At 45.0% G+C, this 22,044-nt stretch overlaps 1 protein-coding gene and 1 long non-coding RNA gene across 2 annotated transcripts in view; both read left to right on the top strand.

Moving 5' to 3' along the window:
• Window positions 1–12,198, top strand: part of NHERF1 (NHERF family PDZ scaffold protein 1) — a 61,513-nt gene extending 49,315 nt beyond the window's left edge. The window contains exons 4-6 of the mRNA XM_081184644.1: window positions 1,256–1,296; window positions 6,973–7,071; window positions 10,710–12,198. Coding sequence (XP_081040770.1) covers window positions 1,256–1,296; window positions 6,973–7,071; window positions 10,710–10,889 — 320 coding nt within the window. The 3' untranslated portion in view covers window positions 10,890–12,198. The remainder of the gene's footprint in view (window positions 1–1,255; window positions 1,297–6,972; window positions 7,072–10,709) is intronic.
• Window positions 12,199–15,225: 3,027 nt separating this feature from the next.
• LOC308582040 lies at window positions 15,226–17,599 on the top strand. The gene is made up of 2 exons (XR_014005460.1): window positions 15,226–15,399; window positions 15,761–17,599. It is a non-coding gene; the product is annotated as an uncharacterized lncRNA (long non-coding RNA).
• The last annotated feature ends 4,445 nt before the right edge of the window (window positions 17,600–22,044 follow it).

Below are 22,044 nucleotides of genomic sequence, written 5' to 3'. Positions count from 1 at the left end.
AAGACACAGCGATCAGTCGGAAACTAGAGCGAGTGGGGTGGTTCTTTCCCGCAGCCGTGCGGAAACAGCTTCCCTGTGGAGCAGTTCCACATAGCTGCTGAGAATTGGTGCGATCTAGTGGACCAGGACTGCTCGGACCAGGACTGGGGAGATCAAAAGTTCAAATTCCACTTACCCATTAAGCTCACCGGGCTACCTTGGACCAGGCACTCCTTTACACATCCCTCTCTCTTGGTCTAGCCCTACCGCAAAGGGCTGTTGTGAGGATATGATAGAGCTGGTACTGTGGACTGGGCTCCTTGGAGGGAAGCCAAGTTAAAAAAAGAAAAGTAGATAATAACTCTGTGGGTAGGAGCAATTGTCTTTGCTTTTCCCACCCGGCTGCCAAACCAGCCACATGACTGGGTGGTTTGGGTGTTCATACCCCACCCATACAGTGACCGGACAGGAAGTTGCCATGGGGGAAATGGGCTACTGCAGCTGTGAATAACAAGGGTTCTTCTTGGGGCTGGGCTGCTGTGACAGGACTGGGAGACAACAGTAGCGGCTGCCTAGCTTATCTCCCTGGCTGCTGGCAGTCAGACAAGGGGTCAGGCCAGCTAGCAAAGCCCACCCTTTTGGGTTATAGAAATCCAATTCAAAGAAACAAACGTCGCTACCAGAAACTTTTCTTTTAGGACTTATAGGGGCAAAACTACCTAAATCGTATAGAAATTTATTCATGTATGCTACTAAAGCAGCAAGAACGTTACTTGTCCAAAAGTAGAAAGAAGCAGAAGTACCAGTAAAGGAAGAATGGATACAAAAAAAACTTATGGAATATGCAGAAATGGCAAAACTTACCGGAAGAATAAGAAATCAAGATAGCAGACTTTTTATAAAAGAATGGAAATGGTTTATTGAATATTTACAGATAAATTGTAAACAGATGAAAACATTAGCAAGATTATTGTAATAACCTGCAGTTTTATAAGAATATATACACACACACACACACACACACACACACACACACACACACATATAGAGTAGATAATTAAATGAGCAAGTTAAATGAACTTGGATATGCAGAAGATATTAAAAAATTAAGGAACCGCAGAAAGAGGGGGAAGGGAGTCAAATTTTGAAATGTTAAATTGATTGTAAAACTAATGAAATGTATAAATTTGAAAAGTATAAATAAAAAACTAAAAAGAAAGAAAAAAAGTGTCACTAACTGCATATCTTTGTTTTTTTGTTTTTTGTTCCCCTCCAGGTCCCTTGCCAGAACCAGTTGCCAATGGTGATGTGGAGAAGGTAAAGGTTATGCCAAGTGCATGGTTCATTGATGGTCTCTTATGTTGTGTGAAGGCCCCTTTCGACAGTACAGGTTTGCTGGGTGTGCACGTGTAAGGGAAGAAGCACCAAAACGGTGTATACAGATTTTCCTGGCATCTATTCGGCCCACTGGGCCTGCATGGGCTAAGAAGCTGCAAACTGGATGCAGCTTCCCAATGCTTGTACACTGGGGGTGCTGCACAGACTCCAGGGTAGCACACTCTCCTTTCAGGATAAGGTTTTTATTGAAACGCCCAGGTTCCCCAACCCAGAGGCAGGTGCAAAACAGTGGCTCACCCCAGTGGACATGATAAGATGCGAGAAACAAGATGCCTCTGGTCTCAGCCGGGGCGTTTTGCAGTCAGCACCAGAACCAAACCTATAGGGCCTTTTGCACAGGCCTGGTTTCTCTCCCCACCCCCTGCTCTGCCAAAGCATTATTTTCCAGCAATCTAACCTGGGGATAGGGATGTGGGTGGCGCTGTGGTGTAAACCACTGAGCCTAGGGCTTGCCGATTGGAAGGTCGGCGGTTCGAATCCCCGCGACGGGGTGAGCTCCCGTTGTTCGGTCCCAGCTCCTGCCAACCTAGCAGTTTGAAAGCAAGTCAAAGTGCAAGTAGATAAATAGGTACCACTCCGGCGGGAAGGTAAACGGCGTTTCCGTGCGCTGCTCTGGTTTCGCCAGAAGCAGCTTAGTCATGCTGGCCACATGACCCAGAAGCTGTCTGTAGACAAAAGCCGGCTCCCTCAGCCTATAGAGCGAGATGAGCATGCAACCCCAGAGTCGTCCGCGACTGGACCTAATGGTCAGGGGTACCTTTACCTTCACCTTTTAACCTGGTGGTGGGTGGGGGGAGCTTTTCAGCTGCTCCTTCTGTTAAAACAGCTGGAAGCTAGAAACCCTTTGCTCATTTCCTGCAAGTCTCCCTTTTACGGCTCATAGCTAAGTTGTAGAGCGTATGCTTTTGAATGCAAAAGTTCCCAAGTTCATGTCCAGGTAGGGCTGTCAACAATTCTTTCCTGAAACCCTGGAGAGGTGCTGACTGTTGCGGTGGGCAGTACTAAGCAGGGTGGGCCAACATTACGAGGCGGCTTCCTAATCCTAATCTGCCTTCTGTCCATCACTGGTGGACACTGTGCATGAGACCTACGTGCAGTAGGAGCTGCTTCAGGCTCTTAGCTGTCTTCCGTAGTGGAAGTATAAGCCATTCCTCCCTGATGCTGCTAGGAGTGCCTTGCAGCCTGCCTTGATGCCGCCAAGCAGAGCTTGACCTCTCAGTGGAGGAGGGGAGGGCAAAGCCCTTGAAGGCACGTCGCTCAATTTCCAGGGCCTGCCTCTTGTCACAGAACAGAATGGCCCATTCTTCACCCTGTGGGTGGAATCTCTCGCAGTGGGGGCCGCTGTTTCAAAAGGCCGTGTTACTTCCAGTCTGCTTTGAAAAAACAAAACCTAATTAAACCCAGAGTGAAGAGGAAGCCTCATTAGGAACCTCAAAAGACGGGAGGGCAGGAGGCAGGGATTTCAAATATACATTAAGGGGGCTGAGTGAGGATGTTCCCAGGCTAAAGCTTAAACCAGATAGAGAGATGTCATGCAACTTGTCTACCCGGTAGGTCTGAACGGCAGTTGGGAAGAAGCAGCCTGACTGCATTGCATCGTAAATAAATAAATCCCGCTTCTATGGGGCGCAGTAGGGTGTTAATTGTTTAAACATGTTTTTTGGTGCAAACTTGCAAGTATAAAGCGCTCTGAAGCACAAGTGTATCTGGCTTCCAGTACTGTGGACAACCTTTCTTCCCTGCCCATTGCAACCTTTCTCCCAGTGTGAGTCTTATGTCCTGCATGCCTGTCTGCTGGGGTGATGCAAAAATTATTGGAATCCTCATTTGAATTTAGCATCTTGCTGAAACCAGGCTGGTTTGCATATGCTGCTGAAGCACAATTTAGTGTTACAAGCACAAAGCTAGCCTACTACTGCCTGCCCTGGCTCTTATGGTCCCCTCTCCTCCATCATAGCCTTGAGGAGGTGCTCAGAAACTCTTGCTTCTATTTCCGATTTAACTGCAACTTGCTGTCATTCAAACCAGGGCAAACCATGGTTCATCTAACTCTGGTTAGTGAGAATAAACCAGCTTCAAACCATGGTTCATGAAGCTGGCTTTGCTTTCTATAACCATGGTTAATCTTAACTGCAGTTTAGGGTTTGGATAATACCCTAAAATGTGGTTAGACTAAAATGGAAACACTGGGAATGGGAGAATGGGAGGCAGGTAGAAGTGCTTAGCAGTTCGAGAATCAAGGTTTAGTGTTGCATTTGACCAGAGCCATTGAACGGGGATGTCAAGCCGCAGTTCTGCCAACTGAATGCAGAGAATTTTCTCAGCCTGGGAGTAAGATGGACCAATCTGCTTCCATGCTGCCTTCAGTCACTTCTCAGTCCTGCTCATCTGGCTTTAAGCTCCCTTGCTCAACATTTAAACCAGTTTCATCTGATAACTCCAGATGTTCTTCATGCAAAACCACTTTCCTACGCGGCTGTCATAACTTATATCTTGTCATCTCATCTTTGCTTGGCATAAACATGAAAGGAAACCTGCTCTTCCAGCGCAGGCCGACTTCAGCATCAGCTGCTAATCAGCTTTCCCTACTAGGGGGTTATTGGCACCATTCGGTGGCTGTAGATAGCTCTCTGTTTGCTGGCTTGCATGCAGCCGGTCAGTTTGCCACAGCTGAGTGTGCACCCATTTTCTCAAGATTTCAACCCTCTGTACCTAACTACTGCTTTTGCAGAGGACTAACACTAGGCTTCAGTTGGATCTCAAAAGATGGATTCCTAGCCACACCTTCATGACTTTTCTTCTTCAGTAGACACTGTCGAGATCGCTATCTGCCCATGGGTCTTTTCCTTTGGAGCTGGTTTTATTCAAAGGGGTGCCCTTGAATATTTGCCACTTTATGAACATGGGTGTCTCAAGGTAGCACTATATTGTCACAGAGATATCTCAGAAAGTGGGATGTGGAAGAGCCAACACCCCATATTTTGCATGCAGATAGGTTAGCTGTGATGTTGTCACTGAAAATTTGCTCACGAGAGTGATGGTGCAATTGGTTACACTGTTGCTTAATGGAGGTGATAAAGGCCGTCTTAAGATGGTACCTGACTTGGAGCAAAACAGAAACTCCTTTATGTTGCTGCAAAGGGCCGGATTCCTTTTTTATATTCTTGCATTGACAGAGAAGCGCATGGTATTCTGCTCTGTCCCCAAGTACAGTGGTACCTCGCAAGACGAATGCCTCGCAAGACGGAAAACCCGCAAGACGAAAGGGTTTTCTGTTTTGGAGGTGCTTCGCAAGACGAATTTCCCTATGGGCTTGCTTCGCAAGACGAAAGCCCATAGGGAAATCTCCGGGGACCTCTTTTAAATGCTGGTGGTGGGGAGCAAAGCCTTTCCCCCCCCTCCGGCCTTCAGAAGAGGTCCAGGAAGGCCGGCGGGGGCCGAAAGGCTTTGCTCCCCACCGCCAGCACTTTAAAAGCAGTCCGGGATAGCAGGGAAGCGCTTCCCGCTATCGCGGACGGCTTTTGAAGGCAGGCGGGGGGGAGCAAAGACTTTCGCCCCCCGCCCGCCTTCAGAAGAGGTCCTGGACCTCTTCTGAAGGCGGGCGGGGGGCGAAAGTCTTTGCTCCCCCCTGCCTGCCTTCCCGGGAGAGCGGAGAAAGGCAGCGCGTTTCTCCGCTGTCCCGGACGGCTTTTGAAGGCAGGCGGGGGGGGTGTCAAAGACTTTCGCCCCCCGCCCGCCTTCAGAAGAGGTCCAGGACCTCTTCTGAAGGCGGGCGGGGGGCAAAAGTCTTTGTCCCCCCTGCCTGCCTTCCCAGGGGCTTTTACATCGCCCCGGACAGCGGAGAAGTCCTCCGCTGTCCCGGGCGATTTTAAAATGCCGCCCGCCAGCATTTTAAGATCGCCCCGGACAGCGGAGAAGTCCTCCGCTGTCCCGGGTTTTTTTAAAATGCTGGGGGTGGGAAGAAAAGCCCTTGTCCCCCCCCCCCCAGCCTTCAGAAGAGGTCGGGGGACAGACTGTCCCCGGACCTGGTCTGAAGGCGGTTTCCATAGGAACGCATTAATTGATTTTCAATGCATTCCTATGGGAAACCGTGCATCGCAAGACGAAAAACTCGCAAGAAGAAAAAACTTGCGGAACGAATTAATTTCGTCTTGCGAGGCACCACTGTAGTGCAAATGCCGCTGCCTTTATCAGTGTTGCTTCAAAAGCAGCCAGGAGTGTGCAGCTTTCCTTTCAGTTTAAGTCCATGTGCTTCTTGTCCTTTTTAAAAAAAATATATGAATAAATCTCACATGGAATGTCCAGAAAGCTGCTGCTCCTTCGTCTTCTGAGAAAAAAAGCAGGACAGTTGACCAACTCTGGTGGAAACAAATACACTGAATTTCATTGTAATGATGGAAAGTAGCTGATATCTGAAAAGATATGGAGAACGTTATAAGAGCGTTGCTGGATCAGACTAAAGGCCCATTCACCTAGCCCAGGGGTTGGCAAGGTTCAAGCAGCTTGGGCCAGTTCACTCCAGCAGAGATCACTCTGTGGGCTGGATCACGCGCATGCATGATCGTGCGCGCCCGTGATTTAGCACAGCACGCAGGGACTCGCCGAGCGGGCGGCTTGGTTCAGGGGCGGCTCGTGGGTTGGTTAAACGACCCCCATGGGCTGCTTGTGGCCCATGGGCCTTAGGTTGCTGACCCTGACTTAGCCCTTCAGTCTGTTCTCTCCATGGTCAACTAGATACCTATGGGGGAGCCCTTCCCAGCAGCAGCAGCTGTTCAGAGGCACACTGCCTCTGACAATGGATAGGGAGTAGTTTGCTGTGGTTTCTTCCTTATACCCCACCCCCCTCTTGTTAGAGAAAGAGCACAGCTGGCATTTAATCCTTCTCAGGGATAAAGAGGCTGGAGGATGCCCAGAGCAGGCTTATCAGCCTGCGGTCTGTCAACAGATTATGTGCTTAGAAGTGGGTTTCCTCATACTCCTTATTTCTCTGGTTCCCTTCAAGAAAGGGGCAGGCTGGGATAAATCAGCCCTTGTTGGACGTGGTCTCTGGTCACTGAGGAGAAGAGGCCATTTTGAGAACATTGGGTTCTCCCCAGTTTTAGGAAGACTCTTCTCGGGCTTCTTTTGTTGGGTTCTCCTGACAGTTGTGACCCTCTGGAGAATCCTATCGTGTGGCTTTGGAGCTTCTTCCCTAAAACCAGAGCTGTTCCCACTGCCCCTTCTCAATGCCCCGAAATATGCAACTGGTGCATTAGAGGGAGGGAGGGCTGGTTGTGATGTACCCATCAGCTCTGGATATGTTTGAGAGCCGGTCTAGCACACTGACCCTGAGGCCTGAGCTGTGAAGCAGCCGTATGCAGCTTATGATGGCAGCATTCCCTAAATCATGCCAAAGGGGGTAGGAGGAGGAGGAGGAATGTTTTCTTCTGCACAAAAATGTGTGGAACTGGCTAGAATTGGGGGGGGGGGTTCAGGGAAGTGATGCAGTGAGTTCTACTTTTGGCGATTTACAAAATAAATAAATACAGCTTGTTATTTATATAGCGATTGCCCCCCTTTTTTTGTTTCAAGTTTCTCTTCCCTTCCCTGTTGTAGGAGATCATCAGAGATGACCAGCCTGAGCCTGTCTTGGAAAGTCCTTCAAGCCCTGAGCCGGTGTCTCCTTCTCCGATTCTGAACGAACCTCACAATGAGGTATGAAAGCAGCCTGGGCACAAAGGGAGGAAAGCCCAGAAATGGGGAGTCCTAAACACGTGGTACAGGCACAGAGCCCCCTCTGTTCATTGAGCATTCATTCTGATTTTGCTGCAGGGTGTTTCCATGGATTCCTCATTATTCATTTGTTCATCCCACACTTTTCGGTGCATTTCCCCATCGCTTTCCAAACTGCAAAAAGTCTGTGTGTGCTTTTAAGTGCATCCGAGGGCAGCACAAGATTTCAATACAGAAATCTTAAAGGTATGGTTTATACTTGAGTCCTGCTCACAAGAGCAGAGTCCAGAGGTGCCCTTGATTCTCTACAGAGTTTTCCTTTGCCAAAGACCAGCAGAAATGATTAGAGAAGTTTCAGCTTGTCCATTAGAGAACCATTTGCAAACTTCCAGAGCTTTGCCATTCTTCCTGCTCCCCTGTGGGGCCAGTCATTTTGTGCTGTAAAAATCTAGTTTGCCTGTCAACAACAGCAATTTGCCCTGGTCTTCAGTGTTCCCATTTTCAAATGGGCAGATGCCTCAATTTCTACAGAGCAAGTAATGAATGTTTAGCGTCCCTGGCTGGAACCACGCCCAGTTTTTAATTAAAAGGCTGAATTATAAATCAGGCGCACTGTATCAAATCTGCTTAAGGACCAAACTGCATATTTTGTTCGTACTTTTTTTCCTAAAGCATACTTAATGCTGCCACTTATTATTTTGAAGGGGAAAGGCTATGCAGGGCCCCAGACCAAATGAGGACCCTCATGCATTGGCTGCTTGCTCCAAAGATGCCAAGCAGCTGCCAGGAAGAGCAATTCTGGGGAGGAAACGGGCAGGGCCCTGATCCAGATAAGGAGGATCATATGAGCTTGGGGCCCTGGGTGGCTTCTCTTTCTGTTGCTGTCTAATAACAGAGAGCATTCCTCAGTACCAGGAAAAATACCCAAGGTGGCCACGCACATTCACATTCATTTCACAGAAATCGCTTAGAAAGTGCCTGCACTTTTTGCCCCATAACTTTCTTTTTTAGGAAGGCTAGAAGCTTTTAAGGAAAGTAAACTTTAGTAAAATAAAGAATGAAAGCTCAGAGTCTGGGGCACTTGCCCAGGGGCACCACTGGAAGCCTGGAGATGGTGGGTTCACTACCCCTGCCCAAAGCTGGCCCATTGAAATAAGTGTCCTTATAAGTCCATTCATTAATTTCCACCACCACCACCCATGATTCTCCTCTGAGTATGATTAACATTGGATATTATCCTCAATGTGACACCATTAAGCGTTTTTTCTAAAGTTGGAATAACATATAATTTGACCCTGAAGCAATTGTGATGCTGGCTGCCTGGAAGAAATGTCAGTAGTATCCAAAGGCAACACGATGACCAAATGCAACAATGCGATGTCAATATAAACTCTTTATACTTTCAGAGATTTAGAAGATTTCTGTTTATTTGGTTTTGCAGAGAGTGCATATTTCATATACTTCTTATTGTTCAATGTTCTGTATAGATTATATAAAGAGTTTATATTGACATCGCATTGTTGCATTTGGTTATCATGTTGCCTTTGGATGCTACTGATATTTGTTTGCAACACAGGAGTTTAATTGGAAGAAATGTCAGCCTCTCAATTAAAAAAAAGAAGAAGACACGTTTCTAGTCAAAGATGTTGAATTCCGATGGCTTCCTTTATAGAAACAAATGTCCTGCTGGCCATTTGCAAGGAACCCAAAGGGAGGGACATACTGCTGCTAATTCCAGGCAAACTAGACTTCATATGAACACACAAAAGGCTGGTGGGTCAATAGAGTTAGGCACAAGGGCCTGTGTTGCAAGCCAGGCTGTGCTGGTGGTGGTCTCTTAGAAAAGTGCCCTGCACATGGCAGATGGAGACATTGACACTGCAGAATGCATGAGGCCGGTGTATGGAGAGGGGAGGGAAAGGAAGGAGGAGCAGGGACTGATCCTGCAAAATGAACCCTGTGCATGTTAATGGGTCCGGAGACACCCTGCCTTGTTTGCTGTTGTGCAAGGTTGCAGCCTTAAGTGTCGGGTTTGTGTAGGAGGGCTCTCTGTCAACAGCCACCCGCTTCATCACTCCTCTGTTAGTTCTGTTACTGTGTGAGGCCTGTGGTTTTTAATGTTAGGGTTTTAATATGGGGCAATTTGGTGAAGGGCGGTCTTCAAGCAAAGGGGTAAAAGGAGAAAACAAGAAACTAAACACTGTCCTCAGCATTCATAGGAATCAAAGTAGGTCCAGTCAAAAGTTTTGCATATGCAACACAACACAACACAACACAACACACACACACACACACACACACACACACACACACACACACACCAAGTTCCATTTAGTAATTTCAATGAGATTTAGGCATACCAAACTGCAGAGTTAAATGCAAATCCCATTGGTTTCTCTTAGGAGCTTGTGTTGGGTTGCTCTGTCTGTTGTGCAGCATAGAATCTGGGACAGGGGAGCCTTCTCTAGCCAAGCAGTGCTCAGGAAACATGTGCGGGAAGGATCAGAAGAGAAGGCAAGGCCTCTAGCAGAACTTTTCTAATCACCGTTGTTGGGTGTACATCCAGTTCTTGCCCTATCTAGCCCAACAGTCTGTGAAAACACAAGCTTTAATTGCAACATAACGAACATAATTTAATACAGAACAAATGATTGACACTGAATTACATCAGTCCCTTCTCTGGAACAGTTCTGTGGCCTTCTCTACCTAAGAATTCTTGTGTGACGCTGAGCATAACTCTCCACGCAATCATCTACATTGGGCTTATATATCCTGTGACTTTTGTGAACTACATGTTTCACTGAGAAGGACACCTGCAGGCCCTTAACCAGAGCAGCGGGTTAGAGGTTTTCTGGAACTTTTGCTAGATCTAGGTCAAGTGAGAGAGCCAGGGTGTGTGTGTGTGGAAATCCACATCACTGGACAAGATTTCCTCATTGGTGACTGGTGCAGAATATGCATGGCTGGTCCACTTTTAATTCTGCCAGGCAACCAAGTGTAAATTATTGGACCTACTTATTTCAATTCACACCTTTCATGTTCACCCCCTCCTTACTCTAGCTTTTAACTAGTTGTGGCATGATACTCCTTCTGACTTGGGTGTGTATGTGGGGGGAAACGTGGAGACAGGGGGAGGTGCAGTTGGGATGGCTAGGACGCACAGCTTATTATTTCTGTTATTTTGTAGAGATAAAAACTTTGATAAAAAAATTATTTAAAAAACAACACAATTTAATTGTCATTATATTAAATACGTTGTGCCTCCACTGTTGGGAGGCAACATGCCTCTGAATGCCAGTTTCTAGGAATCGCAAACTGGGAGGGTGGGTGTTGCACTTAGGTCTTGCTTGTGGCCTTCACAGAGGCATTGGGTTGGCCATTGTGAGAACAGGATGCTGACCCTTGATGGGCCCCCATTGGCCTAATCCAGCAGAGCTCTTTCTAATGCTCTTAATTTAGCAACAACAACAACCCTGTTAGCAACAGTGGTAGGAAACAAGAAACTTGTGTGAAAAGAAACCTTGGGTGCCTTGGCTTTCAGTTGTACATGGAGGCTTAGGTGGGGTCCGCAGCGATTCCTCTTGGCCAACTTATTCTTGCTTTTTCTCTTTGCTGCCCAGTCACCCTTGCAGCTCAACTCTCAAGAGAAGGGAGAGAAGCACAGCTCCGTATCCGACCCAGTTCTTGACTTGGACATCCCGCTGGCCGTGGCCAAGGAGCGAGCTCACCAAAAACGCACCAGCAAAAGGGCGCCGCAGATGGACTGGAGCAAGAAAAACGAACTCTTCAGCAACCTGTGAAGTATCCCATCCCGCAAGCCGGGAGGAGGGGCAAGGCCCAGCCAACCTGGCCAGCTTTTTCTCCTGCCCCTCCATTTTTTTCCCTTGGAGGAGGGGGTTATTCCCCCCACCCACCCACTCCCCTCTTCCCCTCTCTTTGCCAGGGGAACAGGGGCAGGATCTTACACTGTCCTCTGTAATCTGAAGAAAAACAAAATGGCATCATGACTACTCCTGCACAATTCTGGAGAAGCAATTCTATTTTTTAAAAAAGAGAATGACAAGACACTTTTATACACTGTCTATAAATAGCTGAGTAAGTTCCATGTGAGTTTGTGGTGAGGGTTTCTGTGAGCCTGAAACTAATGTGGTGTCCATATTGAGCCCATGGAGGGGGTGGAGGGAGAGCGTACTGTGGCCTGTTAGGTCTGAGGAGAAACATGCTGATCTTTTGTTCTCTCCCCACCCCACCCCCCAATTCAATTGGATTTTTTGTGGGAAACACATGTTCACAATAAGGTTTTTGAGGTTGCCAGGGTTGGGGATTGAGGAGAAAAACTTGTGGTGCTTAGCCCTTCCTAAATTCAAAGTGGTATCTGAAACCAGCCACCTAAAACCAATAGCCCCATGTAGGTTCTCATCGCAGAGATACCCTGTTGGATGCTGACTTGAGCCTTTCATTAAATTTGAGTGCTTGAAACCCTAATTTTGACTTCCAGCAGCCATTGGGTGGGGGTTGTGAGCACACGTCCTCTCCTCTTCACAAGGAACCGTTTTCCTTTGACTGGAATGTCTGTCCCTGACACTCCATTTTTATTTTTATTTTTAAAAAGAATTTTCTTTAAAGCAATCAATGGTAAAATTATCTATGGGGTAAGACCCATGAACTTGTTGCACCACTTCCTGTATGTATTTCAAAGCTTTCTGATGGTAAGACGGAACCCTTGGAAACTGCTCTGACTGGAATCCTGTGGGGGGTGGTGTGGTTCTTGTTTTGGCTGAGAGGGGGGAATCTTCTGGTCTAATACAACAACTGAAAGCAGCCAGGAAATAATATCCTGTCTTCAACTCTCATTCCTGGAGATGGAGCCAATCAGGGTTTTTTTAATGATAATGCTTAATTAACAGTTTATATATAAACTGTTTCATTTTCTGGAATGTTTTCTAATTATAGCTCTCTTTCTCCTCTGTCTGTTGTGTATGTTATGGAAATTATTCCTCCTCTACGGATGTGTTTTGTTCTTGTTTTCCTTGATTGTTTGTTATGAAAAATGCAAGAGAAGAAAAAAAAAAAGAACCCTGTTTACCAGAAGGGAAAAAGTCACCTTGATTTTGTTTGTGTGCGTGTTCTTATTTTATGTTTAAATCTTTGTAAAGTTCCAGAGCCTTGTGGGAAAGCTCAGCACAGCATGTGAGCGGTCAACCCCTCCTAGCCTTCCAGCCTCGCTCTCCCGAGCTCTCAATTCATTACAAGGAGCTGGTTCATGTCAACAGGATGAACTCCAGTACAATAATGCCACCACCCAAGCCTCCAGCAGAATCTTTATTGGTTCAACTTACGATGACCATTTGTGCAGGTCAGGGTGGAGATGAGAGTGGGGATGTTTCTGGGAGTGGGTCAGAACCTATACCAATCTCCAAGCACAGCAATCACAATCGGCACTACCATTCTTATTTCAGTTTATATCCTGCCCTTCCTAAGAAGCTTGTTTTGCAACACTTTTTCCTCCCCTGGGGGAAGGCATGCACAGTTTTGCTGTTGCAACAGCCATGCATTTCAGGCCGAAGCCATATCGTTAGGGTGGCCATTAGGAAAAGCCTTGGCAAGGAAATGCACTGGGGGGGGGGCTGCCTTACCCACACAATCCCGTGCCACCCATTTTTCTCATGTACTCACTGGGGCATGGAGTTGTTTTGTCCAGAGGGGGATTTGCATTTGCGGGATTGCCAACTGTTTTAAAAGCAGTGGGTTTCTTGAGAGCTGCAGTGGCTATTGAATCTTTTACACTGCTGCTCCTTTGTTGCAGCTGAGAACCTGTTTGTTGCTGTACAGAGAAGAACCAGCAGCTTCTGTAGAACTTGACCAGCTTTCTTTTTATAATAATAACAATAACAACAAATTTGTGCAAAGAGAACCAAGTGGGCTGTAAAATGCCGTGTATTGAGCTCAAGAGCAGCTGTTACCCAGGAAAATCAGGCTCAAGCTAGTCTCTGACCGTAATAATAAATTATTATTATAATAATAAGCTCAGGGTTCTTCCACACTTCCTTTTGTGCTGCATTTTTAGGAAACAGGTCTGGGTTTTCCGTGTGTGTGTGTGTGCCCCTGTGTTTTATCACTGAATCAGAGCAACTGGCAGTTCCAAAAGGCTGCCTAATCGGCAGAACTGGCAGGTAAGTTTGTACAGTTGCAAAGAGTGCACAGTAGGTTAGACCATAAAGCAAATTTGCCAAGAGGCCACTTGTGAGTTGCTGAAAGCATCAACATGTTCTTCTACTCTGGTGACCGAATGGCTAATTCTGTGCTATGCATGGCTAATAAATGACTGAAAATATAAAATAAAAGCACCAACCAAGCAATTCTCATTGGCACCTTTAAAAAAGGGGAGGGGGGAGGGACAATTTGTAGAATACTTTTATTTTATTTTTTAAAAAATATTAATTTTTCAACAGTTTAAACACAACACTACAGAAAACCAAAAAAACCCCACAATACTACAATACAACACAATACAATACAAAAAACACTACAAAACACTAACACACAAACAACTAACAAAACAAAACAAAAACCATTTAAAACACAATCCAGTTTCAATATCTTATCTTTCATTCACTTATTTCCAAGACCTCCTCACACCTCCCTTTTTGTATTCCACTTCTATTAATTGTTTCAGCAATTACTTTCCAACTTCCTCTGTTTTCTATCCTATAATTATCTTAACACATTCTAACCTTATTTTTCCCTTTAATACTCTATTAATCTATCTATACTTAATTCCTTATAACATTTCTACTAAAGCCATATAACTTCATTCCAACATTTTTCTAACATTCATTAATTTTACAGTATTTCTGTAGGTAGTCTTTAAACTTTTTCCAGTCTTCTTCCACCGATTCTTCTCCCTGGTCTCGGATTCTGCCAGTCATTTCCGCCAGTTCCATATAGTCCATCAACTTCATCTGCCATTCTTCCTGGGTGGGTAAATCTTGTGTCTTCCAATACTTCGCAATGAGTATTCTTGCTGCTGTTGTTGCATACATAAAAAAAGTTCTATCCTCCTTTGGCACCAATTTGCCGACCATGCCCAGGAGAAAGGCCTCTGGTTTCTTCAGAAAAGTATATTTAAATATCTTTTTCATTTCGTTATAAATCATCTCCCAGAATGTCTTAATCCTTGGGCATGTCCACCAAAGGTGAAAAAATGTACCTTCAGTCTCATTACATTTCCTACATTTATTGTCGGGCAAATGGTAAATTTTTGCAAGCTTGACTGGTGTCATGTACCACCTATAAGTCATTTTCATTAAATTTTCTCTTAAGGCATTGCATGCCGTGAATTTCATACCTGTGGTCCATAACTGTTCCCAGTCAGCCATCATTATGTTATGTCCAACATCTTGTGCCCATTTAATCATAGCTGATTTCACCGTTTCATCCTGAGTATTCCATTTCAACAGCAAGTTATACATTCTTGACAAATTCTTAATTTTTGGATCCAACAATTCTGTTTCCAATTTTGATTTTTCCACCTGGAAACCAACTTTTTTGTCCAAATTGTAAGCCTCCATTGTTTGGTAATAATGGAGCCACTTTTGTAGAATACTTTTAACAGCTTGGATGTTTTAGAAAATAAATTACTCCAGGCCATATAGGTGCGAGTTTTATAAAATTGCTAGTGTGTGTGTGTGTGTGTGTGTGTGTGTGTGTGTGTGTGTGTTCCCCTCCCCTCCAAAGTATCACTGCAGGTTCCTGATTGTGAACAGCAATTTCTCTCTGCCAGTGTCTAACCCTGATTCAAGTGTGTGAAGCTGCAGTGGAGTCTACCACGGTTCAGAGCCAGGTCTTCTCTTTTGCTACAGATGAAGCCGTAGAATAGAGAGCATTCCAGTTACAAAGTGCTGACCCAGTAATTTCTCAGGACACACGGTGAGGCTGGTGCACAAAGGCACCATACATTCGTTTGCTCCCTGGGCCAGAAGTGAGGAACAATATTATGTACAGGAAGGATGCTAGGAAGTCATTTGATACATGGTGGTTGTGTGCTACTGGTCAGCAAAAGCCATTCGTGCTGCAGATATGAAGGCCTTTTTTGCTGACTAGACAGGAGAGAGGTGCTGTGGTTTAAAACATTTCTATACTGCTCTGAGGTAAAAAAAAACATCCAGGGCAGCTTAAAACTTATAGAATTAAGTCAAAACAAATCCACACAGCATTTGGCAATGTTAAAAGGCAGCATTTTAAGCACACAGAGAAGGGGGAAACCAGTAGCACAACCTTTCCTGACCATTGTTTCAAAAGCTTCACCTGGTTTGTTCCTTAAAGGTAAAGGGACCCCTGACCATTAGGTCCAGTCACGGACAACACTGGGGTTGCGGTGCTCATCTCACTTTATTGGCCGAGGGAGCCGGCGTACAGCTTCCAGGTCATGTGGCCAGCATGACTAAGCCGCTTCTGGCGAACCAGAGCAGCGCACAGAAACGCCGTTTACCTTCCCGCCGGAGTGGTACCTATTTATCTACTTTTGACGTGCTTTTGAACTGCTAGGTTAGCAGGAGCAGGAACCGAGGAACAGGAGCTCACCCCATCGCTGGGATTCAAACCGCCAACCTTCTGATCGGCAAGTCCTAGGCTCTGTGGTTTAACCCACAGTGCCACCTGCGTCCCTTAGGTCTGTTCCTTAGCAGAATTCAAAATGCCAGTGCTACTTTCACATCAACTTGCCTCTTTAAGATCTTCCTGAGGCCCATTTTCCAATTCCTCCATCCCCTGCAAGTGGTGACAGACCTTTTGGTGGTGGCCACTTGTGTTTTTTACCTTCAAGGGGATTTTCATTCTGTAATGGTGTCCTTCAGATGTTTTGAGCTACACCGTGGCTGGGGTTGATGGGAAGTTTTAGTCCAAAAGACTAAAAACTACTCCAAGAGGTTCCTATCCTCACTCCCAGCTGAGAGCCACAGGTTGGGAGAGTCCTTTAGTAAGCTGAAAGGTTCGAATATCTCTGCAGAAGGTGGAAGCAAACCCATACACTTCAAGTGGTCCAGATGAGAACGCTTCGGACTGGCTAGCCTTTCCCTGATGTAGAAGCCCAAGGAAGCCCCCTTGTACCAAGGCAGGTTCAATCCCTGTACGGTACAACTGCACTTTTGCAGAGAGTTGGACTACATGATCCTCAAGGTCCTTTCCAACTCTATGATTCTATTCAGGGAACGGCCATAGCAAAGTGGTAGAGCATCAGTTTTTCCTGAAGAAAGTCCTGGGTTCAATTCCTGGCATCTCCCAAGTAGACTTGGGGGGGGGGAGGAATCCAGTCAGAAAACCATAGAGTGCTGCTGCCAGACCAATGCTAGATGGACCAATGGTCAGCTATCTATATGTGCCATAGGTCCACCTAGCTCATAACAACAAAATGGGGTAATCTTACCCTTTCCACCTTTGATTTTGTAGACAAAATTTATACGTGATGCAGAATAATTGCTTGAGAATGCTAATCCCAGGGCGATTAGCTTCAGCCACAAAAACAGCAGGGGCTGGAAGGGGGCCCAGTCAGCCCTTCCATGGGTTAATAATGTCTGTGGATTATTAAAGCGCTGTAATCCCCATGGTTAGGAAAGGGGAGGGAGGTTGGCTATATCAGCTCTATAATCTCTCCCTGGCTGGGATAGCTCCCTAGAGAACTCTTCCCGTAAGCGCCACTGATCGTTCTAGTGCATTCCCCCTGCAGCACGGAGAGAGTCTTAGCGTGGGATGCTTGCTCCTAAAGACAATATGAGAGGCATCAGTTACAAGCTGTCACAACCTTATTGGCGTCACAAGATGCTCTGTAGGCACCTCCCCGCAAAATGCCCCATCTAGGAATGTGGCTGCCCCACTGAACAATGATGGCTGGCCAACTGGCTGATAATAGATAAATGCAACTCTGTGGTGCAAAAGGGCTGAGAGATCTGGCATCTATTGAGAGTCCATGATAGGTGGATGGAGAGGCAGTAGGTACCGTACATTCTTTTAAAAATATAACAAAAAGTTTGACAGTTCTCTTTGGGGCCATAACAAATCTGACAATAATCACACAATTAGTACCAGTAATTGTGGTGAATAAGTTATTACGATTAACAATATAATTTTAATGATTATAAGCAATTAATAATTAGTAATTGTATCATTTTAAAATAAAAAATAAATAGCATCAGTGTGCATATTTGAATTCATATCATTTATATTTTATTAAGGTGATTTCAGTTAAAAGAAATAAGAGTGATACAGAAAAAAGGGAAAGTGAGAGGGAGAAAAACAACAAGGATACTTATTAAAAGCGAAAATATACAAAAAAGAGCAATATATACGGTATTCCCATACATACCTGTATAAAGTGGTATAGTGTTATTGTCCTAGTGCTTATGTAAATGTTAATAGCCTGCTACATGTTGTATAAACTCATTCCAGATGTTATATTTATCCATACAGAGTCTGTGCCTGTAAACAGTCAGTTCATAAACTGCCAGTAATGTCATATCACGAGTCAATTGATTGAAGGGTATCATATCTTTATTTTTCCAATTCCTCAATATCAATCTCTTAGCCTCCATTAGGGCACGGAAAATCCATTTCCGTTGTCCCGTTGATAATTTCCATATTTGAATCCATATCATGAGTCAGCAGGGAAGAGTGGGTTTAACAATTTCCCCCCTAACATCCATGGCCCCAGTCTGGGTTTTCTGTCCCCCCCCACACACACATTGCTGCTATTTTGATCAGGTGAAAAGCTCTTTGTAAAGAGTAGCCAAATGCCCTTGTTGTTCCAGAAGCAGATGATCTCTATTTGTAGATGCCCATCAGGGTTTTATATACATTGGGGCTGAAAATGCATTTCTGCCAGATTAAGCACAGCAAGACAGATGGCTTTCAATGGGTACGAATAAACCGTAGGATAAAAAGCACAAAGATCATTGATGGATTTGACTGGACAAGAGTATACACAGAGTGCTCCCAACAAAGCCTACATTCCTGTGCATGCTCTACCTACAGTGAAGACAGTGGAATTTCTTTTTGAGTAATGGAATGTGCATAGGATTGTCCCAGAAGCCGCATAACTTGCAGCAGGGAAAACCTATAAGGGTCAGGTTCCTCAGACGATGCAGAAATATCTGTGCAATCTTATGGATAGGTTTTGTGGAATTTCAATCTGCAAGTGCAGTGCATCGGTTTGTTTTGGCGTGGACCAAACCATTTGTATTCTTGCTGTTTTGATCTAGAGTGGTGGTGTCTCTTAATTGCATCTGTAGTCTTGTTAACCACTCTCGCCCAACAATAAAATTGGACTGGCTGGCTGGCTGACATTTAGTGGGGGAGCTGGGCAGTCCTGAGGGATGTTTTATTGATAAGTAGACAGGGTAACTCTGGATGGTGGTCCACAAAGTTTTACTCAGAGTAGACAAACTGAAATTAATGCACCCAACTTAGGGCTCATTCTGCTTTTTGCCCCCTGCTTTCTAGGCTTTAAAGCACAGTGTCTGAGTGATGTTTTTCTTTTTACCCAGCGCTGTCCCCACAAAAACTTGCTCCTTAACACTGAATCAGAACAAATGGCAATTCAGCATTGTTCCATGAAGAAATCCCACTCACATATTGTAACCAAGTGACAGTCCACTAATCACAGAGTGACCAACAGGGTTTCCACAGAAGATCTTAAGTCTTGGCTTGGTCTCTGTGCTCTGGAGGTAGGTCTTCTAGGTACTTTGTTTTGCTGGTCCCATACTGTGGAGCACTCTCCCAGCAGAAATGAAACGGGCATCCTTGCTTTTGACTTTCAAGCATCTATTTGAGACTTTTTTGTGTGCCCCCAGGACTTTGCAGCTGCTTTCATATTTTTTTTTAAAATAAATTAGTCATTAATCATGGCATTATTTGCCCTCCCCTTGCCTTAAAGTAGCACCTCTTGGGAGCTGGAACACACATCTTGCTCCACGGCTGCCACCTTGTGGCACGTGCTTGGCACAAGTGTCTATAACATATTTATAAAGGCCTCTTTGATACTATGCACTGAAAGCAGTATTGTACCATTTTAAACCATTGTGGCTCCCTGCAAAGAATTCTGGGAATTGTAGTTTGTTAAGGGTGCTGAGAGTTGTTAGGAAACCTTTTTTTTTCCTGCACAGAGCTGAAATTCTCAGAGTGGCTAAACAGTCAATCCCACTTCCTGGGGAAACTCTACTTCTCAAGATTCTTTTGGGGGAAGCCATCTCTTGACTGGCATTTTGGCAAATGCAAGTAGATGTGGAGAAGGAGAAGGAGAAGAAGAGGAGGAGTTTGGATTTGATATCCCGCTTTATCACTACCTGAAGGAGTCTCAAAGTGGCTAACATTCTCCTTTCCCTTCCTCCCCCACAACAAACACTCTGTGAGGTGAGTGAGGCTGAGAGACTTCAGAGAAGTGGGACTAGCCCAAGGTCACCCAGCAGCTGCATCTGGAGGAGCGAGGAAGCGAACCTGGTTCACCAGATTATGAGTCCATTGCTCCTTACCACCACACTGGCTCTCAGGAGTAAGGATGCTTTGGTGGTTCCCAAATCTACTGGTTGCAGGAACATAACAGATGGGCTTTCCAGGCCACCAACTGTGGGACCTGGGTATAACAGCAGGGTTGGGGTTTTTGGGGGGGGATTCACTTCTGGATCAGGAGATGGCATCAACAACTAAAGAATCAACCCCAACTAAAGAATCATGGCAAGAAAAATTGATGGACTATGCAGAACTGGCAAAACTGACATACAAGCTACGGGACAAGGATAACTGTGACTTTAAAGATGAATGGGAACCCTTTACAAAGTATCTGAAGATGCAACAAAGCGAACTGGTCTCCTTGGCTCGCTTTGAATAAACATTCACAAACTTTTTTATTGATAATAATCAGCTAAATAGTTTGAGGATCTATACAACTGTGTAACATGCAGAAAACAGCATTTTTAGAGAAATCAAAGACTGGAACTGAGGGAAGTCGGGGGTGGGGGTGGGTGGTTTCTGTGGGGGGAGGGAGGAAAAATGGGGGGAATAAGGATGATAATATTTCTGGATAATATGTTGTTGTTTTTTAATTTTGAATTAAAAAGTTCTTTTTTAAAAAAGGAGATGGCATCAACAAGTAAGCCTATTCAGCCTGGTACAAACAGATCGCTCCCTACTACATCTACAAACCTGTTTCTTACCTGGATTTGTAGCCATTTGGGGTTGCTGTTTACCCAATTAAAGATCTGTTTCTGCAGTTTGCTGCTGCTTTAGTTTAGTCAGCCAGGGCAAGCCCAGTTTAGTGGGGATGTTCTGAGTCTTCGGTTAGCAAGCATCTCACTCCAGGGAGCTCACAGGACTCTGTAAGCAGGAGAGGGTGCGCAGGGGTGAGAGCATCAACTGTCTAGGGCCATTTTCCTATTCCTGAGGATCACTGTGACGGAAAGTGCCAAGTAGACCGGAGGTTGGTTGGTGGTGCAGTGCCGCGAAATTCCACCAGAGTGATGTGGCTTACAAAGTACTGGGCCGGAGCCTCGTTCTGATTGGCTGTGGGTACAGTTAGCCAGAAGGGGGTGGAGACAAGCACTTTGTGAGGGAAAAAGAAAAGGCAGCTGAGAGTTTTTGGTTCTTGGGGTTCAAGAGGGATAAGAGTATAGCTTCTGAGCTGTGTGTGTGTAATTCGCCCTGAGGAAATATCTACAGCCAGAGAAAGAAGCTCTGAGCTTAGAGTGATAGTGCCTTTTAATAGTATACAGACAAGTGAGAATTGGGAAGCTGCATTTGAGGCAGGAGAAGTGGAGTTGTGAGGGAACAATTTACTTGGGTCTCCATTCAGCCTGAGGGGGGGATAGATTTTCTGGAGAAAATCTTAAGTTGTTTATTTAACATCTTGTTCAGAATTGGAAGCCTGTGACAACCACTGAGTGAGTGAGTGAGTGAGTGAACGAACACACACACACACACACACACACACACACACACACACACCACCACCAACAACAACAACCACACTTTCTTCAAATAATTCTATTTCCCAACACAGCGTTCGTTTTACCAATTTTGTTGTAAAATTATTATTATTTTCCTGCTTAAGTTCCCTAAGTCTCCAAGTACCCGTTTCTTAAAAAGCAAAAATAGCCAGTAAGTAGTAAGAGGAGGCACACCCCAGTGCTTTAACATCATTTCCTTCTGCAACACAACCCATGACTGTAGAAATTCTGTTTTCTATATAAATTTATTTATTTGGTTTTTCAAATTAAGATTTAACAGAAATATATCAAACATAAATAATAAAAACAAGATTCCAAGGAATTTCCTGGACTTCCATCCTCCCCTTTGTCGGTCCTATTATTTCCTCCTGCATCTTTTATGATGATCCAGATCTTTTACATCTCCATTGTGTCCAGAATTCACCCTTAAACTACAAGTGATATTCCAATCCTGCTAACAATTTTAACTACTGTAGAAATTCTTGTGTGTATCATGCAAATGTTCTTAGGTCAGCCTGGTCCTTGTGAGGGCAGCAAGTGTCGGGTGCTAGGAAAATGAATTGTTGTGCCTGACACCCCTCAATAAATCCTACGTGTGGAAGTATTTTTATGCTCTTCATATTTACTTGAGAGCAAGTCCCACTGACTCTTAGGTCCACACACACACATTTGCACTGTTAAAGGCTGTGTACACATTCCTGTTTACTCTGCAACCAGTGCAGTCTCACTGCTAGTTTGGGAAGAGGCCTATGCATGACATTAGCCACAATCCATAGTTCTCCTGTACCTGTCCTGTTATTTCTTATGAAATACTGCATTTTGATGTGTTTTTCCACAATTTGAGGGAAAAAACCCACCTTAGCTGTGATTTAAGCAGGCAATGTGCATGTACACAGCCAAAGAGTGGTTGTGAACCGTTTGGCTTCATTCACAACTGAAAAAATGGCCCTTCCTAAACCCAGGG

The sequence above is a fragment of the Podarcis bocagei genome, assembly GCF_964188305.1.
Source record: "Podarcis bocagei genome assembly, chromosome: 2".
Taxonomy (NCBI): Eukaryota; Metazoa; Chordata; class Lepidosauria; order Squamata; family Lacertidae; genus Podarcis; species Podarcis bocagei.
Note: the sequence above shows the minus strand (reverse complement) of the source record. Positions and strands in the feature narration are given on the sequence as shown.